This window comes from Pollicipes pollicipes, unplaced genomic scaffold, assembly GCF_011947565.3.
Source record: "Pollicipes pollicipes isolate AB1234 unplaced genomic scaffold, Ppol_2.1 Scaffold_832;HRSCAF=956_pilon_pilon_pilon, whole genome shotgun sequence".
NCBI classification, from domain to species: Eukaryota; Metazoa; Arthropoda; class Thecostraca; order Pollicipedomorpha; family Pollicipedidae; genus Pollicipes; species Pollicipes pollicipes.
Window position 1 is genome coordinate 1 of NW_023597077.1, and position 14,135 is coordinate 14,135.

Sequence of the window (14,135 nt, forward strand, 5' to 3'; positions counted from 1 at the left end):
TCCAGCATTCAGTCCGCGCTCAGAGCAACTGGGATCTTCTCTTCGACAGAGAAGTCTCCCCGAGTAGGCATTCTCAACGGCGGATGTGACCGACGGGCCGCTCCAGGATGCCTCTAGTGCTGGACCAAGTGGTGCCCTGCGGGGGGCGGCTTCTCCGACGTGGGACCAGGTAGCACCCTTTTACGGACTGAGCTGGGGTCCGGTGGAACTACGCTGGATGCACCAGTCACCAGTCCAGTCGCCTGTGCTGCAGTAGGAGCCATACTGCCCATTTCAAGAGTTTCGCCACAAAAAGCGGACCAGCCAATCGTAAGCGAGGATGATCGATGCAAAGCAAAGCAAAACAAAGACACAAGGCGGGCAAGCGAAGCGGAAGTCGACGAATAGAGAATGCCGTCTTCCGACATAATAGTGATGAACATAAATATAGCTATCCCATGCCAATGTGTAAAAGCCAGGAACATCTATGCATTCGCATAGGTGACAAATACTGTTCAGCTGCCACTCTACGTGGAACATTACCCTTCCCACGGTTAGATGTGCATCGGACGCGGCCACGAAGACTCAGAAATTACGTCCATTACATAGGTTACATATTTTACTGCCACACTTATACGTGCACAAAAGATCAACGTTTCACCCTGCACAGTCAAAAGCTCAAAATTTCCATTCATGTTATTACAGTTCATCAAAATGGAAAAGTGCTTTTCTTACAATAGTTTACGCTGCGTGTCAGCATGAGGTTGTCAACGTCAACCATTGTTCCCGGGTAACTTGGTTGTTCCCAAGGCCCATATCCTCGAATCCCCCCATGTGCTGATAATAGGCCCTACCCAACACTTGTGCAAAAGATAACACTCCAAATTCAACTGAAAATATGCCTTCCAACATAGCTTTAGCGGTCTCAGTTTCAACAGGCAAAATTCAACGGACGTACACAATTCTGAGTTGATCGTTTTTGAAGCTAACGAATACATTAATTCGTGAACGAAATACTCTTCTGGTTGATTAGCATATTTACGTTTGACGACTTGGTGCCCACCTCTGCATTTTGACATTTTTTAGGCTCTGTCCAGGCTCAGCGAGCATACATGTTTTGTGTTTGTTCCCTCCATTCAGGCGTGTAGTTTCGGCAAATAAGTTCTTTCGTCACAAAGTTTGACGGTTCAACAGTAAAACAATACTGCTATATGCTCGCAAAGCACACTAACGCACCGGGTTTTCCTCGGATTTGGCTCACTTTTTCTTAAAGTTGGAGGGGAGAGGGAGGCTGAAGCCCAATTGAGGGAAGTTGGAGCCCCAGCTGAATAGGAAACTTCACCCCTGCCTCCATCGCAATACAGAACCGCAGTCACATCTTTGGCAGTGCGAACTGCAATGTCAGTGTGGCTACTCCACTCCCCCGCCTGCTTGTGCCTTTGCACTGCCCCGCTCTCCTCTCACGGTCGGGGTAGCGTGCATTCACGTAACCGACATCCTGCACAGGCCCCTGCCCGCCCGCTGGATTTCACTTTCAAGGGCGTTCGCAGGGGCGGCGCTGCCGGCGGCGAGCCCAAGAAAGTCATCGTGTGACGGTGCCTGGCGTGCGGCGACGAGCTAGCGCAGCGCAGGGGGCTGCTGCGGCGCTGAAGGCGGGTGCGGCGGCCGGTGGGTGGTGCTGGTCGGCGGAAGAGGACACTCGTGACCTTCCAGGACACCAGGTCGGCGAAGAAGGACCGGACAGGCTCTCCGGTCACGCCCTGCGCCAAGGTATGGCGGCCGGACAGGTGGTCAGCTCAGCTGACAGCTGTGAGGTCACACCACCTGCGAGCACGCGCGACACTTTCAGCTTTGAACCGCATGACTGGATCGAAGTGTAAGCGTAAAAAGATGGTGTGTAGTCTGCTTACCCTGAGCCTTGGGTGCTTTCGCCGGATGTATTCTTAGTTATTTTCTCATGGTATCTGCTGCTTCCTTTAGAGTCAAACACATCAGCAAATTAGAAGTAACGCCAAGCTCTTCTAAGCACAGACTACAGGGATACTTCATGCGAAAATGCTCCTATGAATGTGAAAATGTTTTCATCAATATTTGATAATGCCACGCCATGCCAAACGACACCATATTAGGGGCACGGGGCACCTTTGCCACCTTTGTGACAAGGCAAGATTGGTGCACATAGCCCATGCGTTTCCAGCGATTCCAACCCCCAGCGTAATCTGCATAGACGACTGCAGCTGCGCAGCGGCGACCTGCGGTGTTCGGTACATATCTCCGTGTGGGCGATCCCGGCAGGCGTGGCTACATTCCTACACGGCGTTGCAGTTTCCCTGCGCTACCGTTCGGCGGCGGCGGGCCCAGCGGCGGTGCAGGCTGGGTGTCTGTGCAGATCGCCATCAGGCGCACCCAGCGACGACTGTGCAGGCGCAGTTACGGAAATGAGACGAGTCTTATCGCAGGGGGATGCACCCTGCCCCGCTATGCCTGCAGATGATCACCAAATCGAGTGTGAATCAAACCTCGATGGCCGGTCGACGAACACGATTTCCTTTCGGGGATGTTTGGGATCTCCGGAATAGGAATCGCCTGCGGCATTTGACGTATGCACGTTGTTGGAGAGTACTTTATGCATTCATATCTTGCAAAAACTTTAAGCGCTTGGAGGCTCGTCCTTATGATTTAATCTCTTTATTGCGCTGAATTCCCTTGGAAATCGGGAAGTCGAATCACTGTAATTGTATTTCGTTTGAGAGTATGCAGACCAAACGTCCTTAACAATGCAAAAGTTAAATTGTGCGGAATGAAATTGTCTTAAGTGGAAAGATCACTGTCGGTAACTACCAAAGCCTAAAAAAACTCAGCAATAATTCAAATGTTCAGTCTAACGCGTCCATTTGAGGCGTGCGAGACTTTAACGTCCGGCTAGCAACGCATCTTTCGATCGAAAGAGCAGCACATAAGCGTGACCACTACTAAGACTGGTATTGTCCGGACCTCACTAACTTTTTGGCAAATTGAATCATTTTTGTGTTTTAACCATATCAAATGGCACCAAGAGAGACGAGTTCCCCAGATGAAACGTCTGCAACATTTCAACTGGAGAACTTGTCCCTTTTCCCGAGATAAAACATTTTTCGTCTACGTCGGAAACATTTTAGACATAGCCACTCCAACGTCCACGCCCTGACCCCCGAATATTTTCCGGAATTATTTCCGAACGGTATGGTGTAGCCACACCAAATTCTGCATAGCTGTAGACAACAAAATAGCAAATCGTTTGACATCCAAAATTTAGATGTACCTTGTAAGGTCACTGACCTACAGTAGGTCAAAGTCAAACCATAGATTCCGCGAGGGCAATTTCAAGGGAATCGCTCAATTTGATGCAACAACGGAGCGTTAGACGAAGCCATACATCTCTGTGATACTTAAATGGACAACACAACAATTGAATTAACAAATTCCATTGACTTGGGGTGCGATATAAAGGCCAGACCAAGGTCAAAACCGACCTGTTTTATTGCTCTAGAGTTTGCTGGATGGGGTAGTTTGTGGTGCTCATTTTCAGTTTATTGACAACAGGAACCACATTATACATCTGCCTTGGAATTTCTGAAGGTCAGAATAGATCAATGACCTAAAATGGCCCAGGTAAGCTTTTTTAGGAACAAACTGCTTGGCGTAATTCTTGATGCTTGCTCAGATGACAAAAATTTAAAGCAGTCGTGTATGGTTTTGGTAACCATGGCCTTGGAAAGGTCACAATAGGTCACGGATCTCTAATAAACACCAGTGATTTTTACTTAGAGTAGGTATCTAGGTGCACGGCGGTTCATCGGAAGGTCTGGGGGCACTTTGAACACCAGTCTGGAGTTTGACCTTGTTAGACCTTATTTGACACGAAAGCCATAAGCTAGGAGCCTGAAGTTTTAGCACAAGCGAGTTCACGCAGGAGTCAACACTTCCTTTGAATTTAGTGCTCCTAGCTCGCTTAGTTTTTGAGATATCAATGGCGTCAAACTGACCCACACCCGAACGAACGGTATTTAACCGGCCACCGGGCGTGCGTTCATGAGCTGTAGTCAACCCATCCATATTTTTTTACCTTTTGCTCCGAATTTTCATCTTATGCTACGCGCATCATTGTGTAGGTACGGATATGTAGGGAGGTGTAGGTATGCATATCTTGCGCATATCTTGCATATCAGCGCATATCTCAATTCCAGTCTCGATACTCTCAACCGTATCAAGGAAAAATGTAGTACTAGCAGCAGGCCAGATACCTGAACATGCTGTTTTCACGAATGGTTGTTACGTGGGTGTTTCGGCAACTTGTACTCAAATAGTTAGGATTTGAAAGAGATTCAGCAGTTATTCGAGATAAGAGCGCCCTGCTTCGTTACTCATTAAAACTGTTTGTAACTCAGATATGATACGCTGAAGCCGCTTGAGCAACACACATTTTCGTGCGATCGATCGGATTTCGTGCGAATGGAAAACATGTGAAGACATGGCGGTCCAATAAGCCCTGGTGAAAAGGCCGTTGATAGTTACAAACCACCCCGTGCCCATTGCGATACCCAAATTGCACTCCTAAAAACAAAATAACAGACAGTGGTCCACACTATAATTTTTATTCATCTCATGCGAGGTACATGAAACACATTAAAACCACTGTTCGTGGCCCATCGTTCCCGACCCAGAGTTCCGACAGCCTACGTCGTCAAAAGCAAGATTCATGGACCAGCGAATAAAATAGACCGGTGCTGCCGGGGCCAGCTTCGGTGATTTCGGTGAGGCCCCTGTCACAGCAAGTCCGCCCCTCCCAGATACAATCGCAGATCGCACCGTAGCGCACCTCATCTCTCACCCCGCACCTCATCTCACCCCTCATCTCTCAACCCGACCCCATCGTGTCACTGCCCGGCCGCGTCCGACGCTCTCCAGGCGCCAATAAACGACCAGCCGCCGCGCCATCTGTCGCCGGCCTCTAATTCTGGACGGCTTTGAGGGCCGACAGCACCACACGGCCCAATCTCGAGTGTGTTCCAATCTGTTCATCAACGCATGGGGCTGATGACATCCCCGCAGCGTCAACCGGGCAGGAGTCGAGCCAGCCGCATTCAGAATCCACGCGGGACGCGTGATTGTTTGGGACTCACTCAAACTCGATTGGATTGATTTATTTTCTACAGGGGTCATCTTTGAACTCAAACTTGACAGATGAGCAGTCTGAGGAGGCGGATATTGACTCAGAGTCATGTCCAAAACTCGAAACTCATGATTCAACTGGAAATAACTCACCGAGAGGCGCTGTACGTCCGCCGGTCAGCTGATCGTGACGTCACCTCGCTAGCTCCCACAATAAGGGCTCAAGAGTTGGTTACAAGGCTTGGTTCATTGCCGGCTCAAGGCGATTTGCTTCGCGATCTCATATTTTCTGCGTCACAACCCTCAAAATTGTCTAGGTCAAGGTGAGATCACTGACCGAAACAGGAGGTGTTCCAATCTCTTTTTACTTCTCTATGTGCCTGAAGCTGGTTTTTTCGGCAAATCGTCTCTCTCTTCACCTCAGTTTTTAACCTTATGTTTACACGGGGGGAACTCGGCTCCCTTTTGTGTCTTACATCATCGCCAAGCTGTTTCAGCTAGAAAGCTGAAATTTAACACTTTTCTTGGCCATCAATTAAACATATCCTGAAGACATTTTGGCACACGGATCACCCAGACGGAACCCCGGGTCGGTTTGTTGAAAGCACGGCAGGACAAATCACAGGCTGTCGAAGACACGCACTGGCACATTGCAACCTACTATTGGAAGTCAATGTCTGTCTTAAATATATGTTCATGTGAAGTCTATTGAGGACCACATTCTCCCTGACGCCACCCCTGTCCCAGGGTGACCATTTCGCGCCAACAGACCGCATTTTCCCTGACGCCACCCCCGTTCCAGGGTGACCATGTCGCGCCAACACCGCCACGAGGGGCGCCACCATCGGGACGACGTGGAGAACCGGTACCAGGAGGACGAGGAGGACGACCGGCGCTACCGACATCGAGATGACGATCACCGGCAGCGGGCTATGCACCGCGACTATGACGAGGTAGGGAGGGAGAGGGTGAATATGAGATTGCGCCAAACGCCGGATCGCGGAAGGACAACTCAGAACGGCTGTATACCGTTTTGTGGCCATTTTCCGTCGCTAGGCAGACAGGAGTTTGGCGTTTCCATGCTTGCAAACTCCACAAATTTAGCTACCCAGTCTCACCTTTTCCACATTTCTTGTTATCCTAATGATGTAATTACTGCGGTTTTTGATGAGGTAAACGCCAACGACCAAAGAAAGGAGAAACGTGTCATTTGCTGTAATGCAATCCGAACCCCCGAATAAGGCGAGCACTACATGATACTCCGCTACGGCACATCCACTCTGTATTTGGTGATTCCACGGGTTAGGCGCAGATAAACTATTCGTCCCGGTCGTCTTACTCAGCAAAGTCAGATATCACATCGCTCGCCCCGTCAAAACGGCTGGACGATACCTTCGATATCTTTCGATATCTTTCATAGATATCTCTAAAATGGATCGACTTGCACATTCTACCTGCTTGCTGACATGTACGATACGGTGCCGGACACGAGCCAACTGCCCGTCACAAACGGAGAGCGTACGTGGTCGAGTCTGTACGTCGAGAGGTCAGGACCCGATTCCCGCTGGGGAAACCTTCACCGCCGCCTCGCCGCAGCAGCGCAGCGAGACAGAGCGCGCGCCGTCGGACCGGGCCGTGAGCGAGTTCATCCTGGACACGCCGCGCTACGACATGCACGAGCAGGAGCGCTACGACACGGGCCGCGGCCACCACGGCCGGTCACGGGAGCGCAGCCACGACCGCCGCTACGACGACGACCGCGGCCACGACCGCCGCTACGACCCGGAGGAGCGCGAGGCCAGCGAGATATACGCCGAGGCGCATCAGCCGCCCCCGGTCAGCGAGATGAGGTCAGTACGCTTGGAGGCGGAGTGTTGTATGGGTGTTGGACGGAATCAGTGCCCGTGAGCGCTTTTACCTGAGTGGGGGGAGGAGGAGAAGAGGTGGGAGTGGGGGTGGGGGTGGGGATGGGGGTGGGGTGCCGTAGTTGGCGTGGGAACGAAACACGTCATCAACGGCTGAGTAAAGTCACCAAAACGCGGCTAGTTCGCCGCAAGGTAACCAGTATACCAATGCCTAATCAGAGGAGCTGTAAAGACGAGTCGCGCTGACCAGTGAGAAGGCCGAGTAGCCCAGGCAAGTGTCTGTGTGTGTCGCAGACAGGCGCCTTACGTCCTTCGCCATCGAAGCCAGCTCAGTTGGTCTACGCTCGGCCGATAGCCAGCACGTGCATGCGAAATGAAAGCACGGGAATAGAATGAACGAAATGAAAGCACGAACAGCACATGACCGATGATGATGATGATGATGATGATGATGATGATGATGATGGTTATGCTGATGATTTGGGACGTAGGGCGCGCCGGCTACCCTGGCCATATGGCGTCCCTATTAAAACCCTGATGCAGCGAAGAAAATACAGAGACGTATTTGTTTGGTCCGTCATTGTTTCGCTTGTAATGTGCATGCCTCAGTATTTATGTCCGCAATTCACTCGTGTTTTTGTGATTCATCAGTCACATTCAGGTTTCATTAATGTCGGCCCGTCGCCTTGTTCCAGCCACTACGCCCCAAGCCAGCGCACTTACCGCAGCGGGGTCTCAGACGGCACGATGAAGACGAAGACGTCCCGCCACGGCAACCTGATGATGGAGACCATGGCAGCTCCTCACCCGTGCTGCCCCAACACGAAAGGTGGGACCACGATGAGGGACCACGGCGACCGGGCGCCATCCGGGTGCTGCGTTGGAGATGTTGTTCTGCGAGCTAACGTTCGCCTATCTTATAGCCCCCGATGGACTAGCACCGCACATGTGGCTACGGGTGGCTAATATAGGAGCCAGGCCGGCTCGCATCGGCCATTTTTTCCCTGCTCTTCGGTACCCATTCACCAGCGTCGCAAAGCCGACGGCAGGTGGCCGACCGCGTTCAGCGCAGGCTTCACGCGGTGTGGAAAATAACGTGCCCGAAAATAACGTTTTTCATCGTTCGTCTTCCACTCCGACCGTTTGTGCGGCGAAAGGCAACGGGTTCACAGATTCTCAGAGCGCATGGTCACCGGCCGCACGCTTGATCGCAATGCTTTGCCGCCGTGCATTGCCACCCATACGTTGTCCGCCACCCCGCAGCCTTCGTCGCCTTGCTGACGTTGTCTTTGGCTTTGATTGGACCTTGCTGACGTTGCCCCTGGCTTTTAATTGGACCGTTGTCGTTTGAAACCGCGCCGGGCATGCCGGGGACTGAGACCTGAGGGCGTCGCATGTTAGCTGACTGTTAGGGTAATTATGACACGGCCCGCTCTGTTGCAGGCGTCTGCTGCTCATGCTGCTGCTGAACTTGGGCCATTCTGCTGATCGCGCTAGGTTTTGTCATCATCCTCCAGCTCTTCAATTCCGCCGTTGTATGGTGAGTGCTCACGCGGCTTCAGGCCTGAGACTCGTCGGTGGTGCTCGTGCCTCTGTTGCAGGCACGCGGGCGGACTACTACCTTCTCACTGCCGTCTTGCAGTGAATGTGAACAATCATTAATGTGAAACTGTCGCCTTTTCTAAGCCACTATGCCCCGAGCCATCGCACACACAACGCCGCGGGGTCTCAGGTAGTTGATGGTTCGACTGCTTGATGCTTCCATTTCCAAACTCTTCTCCCGTATACCGCTGAGAAAACTCGGTGTTCAGGCCTCCCCCGAACGTGCCGTGCCCTGCCCAGGTGCCTGCACCGTGTTCTCGTGCACGCAGGGTCATGTGCTGTGACGCGCATCGAGTCATTGGCCGCGGATAAACCAGATGTGCTTCTCAGAGCCCCTTCCTGCCGGCATGCGGGAATACCTACTCGGTCACATGCCGTGTCCCCGCACAGGTATACCGCGAGCTCTTCAAGTAGACCGCACCGCTAGCTGTGGTCACACACGCAGTGTTCCCCACCATACACACCGGCGCACGTGCACGCATAGGTGCGTTTCACTGACGTCTGCCAATTACGTGACACGTGACGCGTCGCCGGCCAGGTTCATCGGCCTGGCGCTGCTGATTGGCGGCTTCTGCGCGCTCATCTTCTGCCTGGTGTACTGCGTCTGGGTGTGCAAGGACGCGCAACGCGCCAACGATCAGGGCGAGCTGTACTGGACCCACCACTGGCAGAAGCAGTGGGGCTACCAGCCTTCCGAGAGCCATCCGAGCCGTACCGGGAAGCCCGCGAGCGGTACTGAGGCGGCGCACAGCGACACCAGCGGTACCGAGACGTCACCGGCCGCTAGCTGCTACTGGTGAGGGCGCGAGTACGCTGGTGGCGTGATGGGCGTAGCGGTCTGAGCGCCGGGCTCTCACGCGAGATTATGCGTCGATTCCATGGCTGATTTTGCGCCCTAAGCAAATCGCTGTTTTTGTAAGGGGCCACTATGAACGCCGTCGCGTGCCCTTTTATGTAAAGCCGTTGACTGCAATGGCCATATAAGCACCCAGGGGTCGTGGCACAACTGGGATTCGAACTCAGGCCTCCCCGTGGAGCGAAGGCGCTAATCACTCCGCTCATTACGCAATTGCTGCAATACATGGGGGGGGGGGGGGAAGGGAGCGCGTCGTGTGCCACTCTTTGTTAAAAGGGACGTGGGCATTTGACTGAGATACGGTCCGATTCCGTGACACAGGCTCGTAAGGCGGATATTCGCACGGAAAAGTTCGCACACAATTTTTGTTGGCGCATTCGCAGATGTCTGCAATGCAGGGCGTCCGTGAACGCTAATATTCGTACTTGCAAATGTTCATGTCGCGGAATGTTGCATTGCAGATGTTTGCAACCGCAAATGCGTTCCTCATTGCGGATGTTCCTAACGCTTATGCCGTAAACGCTCATGTTCATGCGCACAAAACGTTCGGATGAAAACCATTGTCGTTAACTGTGCCCTCAAATGCCCGCTCCAGAGACGTTCGTAAGCGCTAACGATCCGGTACCCATAGAGAGGCATAATAATGTTCAGATAGGGCGCCTAATGCCGTATAAATATGTAGGGATCCTGGTCACCTTCCCAATTACCCTCAGACTTCAGTATTGATTTCATATTGTCGCCCACCGACATGGTATATATATATATTATATATATATATATATATATATATATATTACGACTGGTAGTGCTGCTTACTGGGACTCCCCCATAAGGACCCGTCTCGGTAAAATGGGCAGGGCGTGGGCGCTCGGGCGAGGCTTGCGCCATGGAGGGTGGGAAGGGGGTACTTCAGTCTATTTCCTGGCTGAAGCATACAGCTTACCCCGGATAAGGTGGTCGTTGTGTGAGTGGAGGATAAAGCAGGCGAATAAGGGAAGCAGTGCCGATACTGTTGTTGTGTAAGCACTGCCAGGGGTGTACTCATCGCTTGTTGAAGCCAGTGTTTAAAGCCGAAGAGATTTGCAGAAAAAGCAGTTCCCCTTTACGCTGTAAAGATAACATATGAAAACAGAGAAGTTAACATGGATTAGCATGAGCAGAATACGCTGCCCATATCAAGACACAAAATTAATGTTTGGCGGGCTCGATCTTTCTAAAACAGCGCGCAAATGGCTCGATATCTCCATGGCAAACGGCCGTTTGTCTGGCCGCGCCCATTCTATGGCGTCTTGGTTAACCATATCGGCGGTGTTTCACGAGAGATGGAAGCGGGTGGCCTGAATGTGACGTGACTCATGCCATGGACTTACCTTCGTGAAGGACTATGAGAAGGGAGAGACCGTGGGCTAGAAGACTGTACAAATTGCAAACACAGCAAGCGCGGAATGCGTTGGCCTCGGTGTCATGAGAGTTGGATTGACACCGCCGTTGTTGTCCAATCGTGCGACTTTCTTAACTTCCCAGCCGTAATTTTTTTCGGGCTTAGGACATTTGCGATAAAACATCTACACAAGCAAACATGTACCATACGGACACCTGCGATAAGAACACCAGCGTTTACGAACAGTTGCAGTGCGAACATCTGCACACACAGACATGTGTGGTTACGAACATCTGAGGCGCAAACATCCGGCAATACAGAAATCAGCATCTAGGAAAATGAGGCGATTGGGAAAATACGAACATTTGCGATATCTGCACCTGGTTTACGAACATGCTTCTGGTCTACGCTCGACCCGGGTGGGGAGCTGAGACCACCGCGCTGGGCACTGAACAACAGGAATACACCACGGAGGCAGTTGGTAAGGGCCCGAGACCCACGCAAGACGCAAACTCAGCGGCCCTCAGGGGACCGGCACTAAGGCACTGGGTCACTAGGTATGAGCCACTGGGGGAGGGGCAGGAACAAATCAATGGAAGGGGCGGGGGAGCAAGAGCATGACACTGGGTGCGAGGAGTCATGTGCTGGGGTAGGAGAAGGTGCGGAGGGAGGGAGGAGAGGGGGGGGGGGGGCGAGAAACTCGGGCGTGGGATTGAGGCACGGCAATGGAGTAGAGACTGAAGCCCTGAGAATTGCGCTTTAGACGCGGGGAGTACTGGGACTGAGATCCTGGGCGGGATCGAAACATTCCGCAGCGGAACTGGAGCACTGGGGACGGAGCTGAGTGACCACTACGGTACAGTATTAGGTGGCGGGGACTGGCTGAGCATTGGAGGACGGAACAGGGTAACTGGAGCATACGACTGATGCACCGCGAAAATGGGGACTGAAACACCGGAGACGAGACTGAGATGCTACAGTGGGACTGGGGCACTGGCGATGGGACTGGTGCGCTGGGCATGGACTGGGGCACTGTGGATGGGGCTGTCGGCACTAGGGATGGGACTAGGTGCACTGGGGCTTGGACACCGGATGAGGCTGGGACACTGGGGGTGGGGATGGGACTCTGGGGGGCAGAAGTAAGGCAGGAATCAGACCCGGTCGGAAGCGCGCAGACAAAAGTGCTGCTGCCACGGTCTACTGTTGTCCGACTGTCATCGCTGCTGCAGTTGCGAGAACAGGATTCCCACGTAAGGTTTGTCTAACATTTAGGCTTATGTAATGTTTGATAACGTTGAGGAGCAAAGGCACCCACTGTCGCACAGTCTGCAAGGACATTGATGAAGCGTCAATTCCACAGCCGTCTCACCACTGGGAGTTCAAGGAACAGAGCAGACGTGAACGAAGACGACAGGAGACGACGGCAAGGATTCCCGAGCAGCGACTGCGGCGGCTCTCCGTAGTGTAGTAACATTCACGCATGCGTGTGTATAACCGCATACATGATCACTTGACTTTCGACTACAGAGTCGATCTCCTACCCCTACTGGCCGTCGTAGCGTCGCATTACGTTGATCCGAGCTGCCAGCCGCCAGCCTGCACATGCCGGCACAGGTCGCCGATCTGCAGACCGGCCCTTGATCAGCCCTCAGCGTCCGGCAGTGAGATGGGTGGTCCAACTGTGATGGTCTCTGATGTGGGGCTGGGTGTCCCCCCCGTGCCAACATGGGTCCGAATAACGACTGCGTTAACATATCGTAGCTATCTCGAGTCACGTCGAGGCGGGCGGCGGAATCGTCGCTGGGGTTAACGTGGCTGCTCGTCATTCCGTCCCGAGTGAAGCGTTGTGAGTAACCATAGTAACTTATGACGGCATGCTATTATTGGTGTGATTAGAAGCAAAGGCGTGGTGCAGTGAGCAACACGAGGCACAGGTAACGCAGTGATCAACTTTAGCCAAACAGTCAAAATGTATAATTATTTGTGCTGGTTATGCGGAAGAAACGCCCCCCGCTGTGTGATGAGTTGGGCACTGTAGAGACATAAACGTCGACTAAAGGTCGCGGTGGCCGAGTGGTGGACCGGTGCGCTGACCTGGTGCGTAACACCTGTAACCGGCGCCTTAGAGGTTGGTGCACCGTCGCCAATGGACTAGAAACATGACTAATACATTATTCCTGAGACGTCAATTTCCGTGACTGATCCTGAGCCTCAGCTGCCGTCTGGCAGATTCTACCATAATCGACGACGCGGGACGGAGAACATAATTTTACCAACGATTACCGATCTTCCACGATAGAACTTTGCCAAGTAAAATAATTTGGGTGTGGTGGGTAACCATGAGTTGCCTGACGCAGGGCGTTATTCCGGCGTTTAACCAAAATATTTTGATGCAGTTTTTTGGCATTGTTTTTTTGTATAATGGGAGCGCACAAAAAGTTAAAAAGATACCCTTCCATTGATGTCCTGGGACAATAATCTTGCTCACGAAGCCGTTTGCGAACAATTCCCAACACCACAGAGAGCACTTCCAGTATAACGGATAACTCTTGCTTCGGCCTCTAGCACTGAAGAAGAAGTTCGTCATCACACGCAAAACCACGTCACGGTCGACCCGCGGTTTAGCCTTCGCTTCCCTGCGCCCCGTCACCAGCGACCACAGTTCATGGACCGCGTGAGCACTATTTCTGCGGAGCGAAACGCGAAATCCGCCGCCAGGTGGGCCATATTTGGCGCTGTGGCCAACTGGTTCACGCGGCGGGCTTCATCCTCGCCCGTGATATGCGCTGCAATTGCCTGATATGGTCATAAGGCCTTCACGGGTCGACCGGCGCAACCTACGGCGGACCTTATTGGACATTTCAGGCCGCTCAGCGATACTTGCTTCTGAAGCGTGCATTAATTTCAACCGCAAAGACCATCTGTGTCCAAATCCCACCACGGCAAGCGCCGCGAAGTCACATCAAATCAGACCACAACTTGGACGTCGTTCTCGATGTGGATCAAATGGTCAGGGATGCGGACGTTATCGGGACTTTATTGTCGCCAACAAGAGAGTGTGCGTCCGACGACACGGTCCAGACGACAGGCAAGACGGTCCACGTCGCAAATCAATTTCGGAAAAGCAGAAAATCTGAACGTGTTCCACCAGCTGTTTTACACATCAAGCCTGCGCATGCTGTTGCCTGTGACGCCTTTAAGCAAACAAGCGGTAAAAACGCAACGCCTCATTACGGCGAATTAGAACGTTTGTTGGGGTGGAGACTCCGGGTTGGTGTTCCCGGGTAAATGCGAATTTAAA

At 52.5% G+C, this 14,135-nt stretch overlaps 1 protein-coding gene across 1 annotated transcript; it reads left to right on the forward strand.

The window, feature by feature from the left end:
• The first annotated feature begins 1,552 nt into the window (after window positions 1-1,552).
• Window positions 1,553-9,397, forward strand: LOC119114498 (uncharacterized). The gene is made up of 6 exons (XM_037238607.1): window positions 1,553-1,749; window positions 5,933-6,083; window positions 6,727-6,980; window positions 7,691-7,824; window positions 8,597-8,636; window positions 9,136-9,397. The coding sequence occupies exons 2-6, from the start codon at window positions 5,940-5,942 to the stop codon at window positions 9,395-9,397; spliced, it is 834 nt and encodes a 277-aa protein (XP_037094502.1). The 5' UTR covers window positions 1,553-1,749; window positions 5,933-5,939.
• The last annotated feature ends 4,738 nt before the right edge of the window (window positions 9,398-14,135 follow it).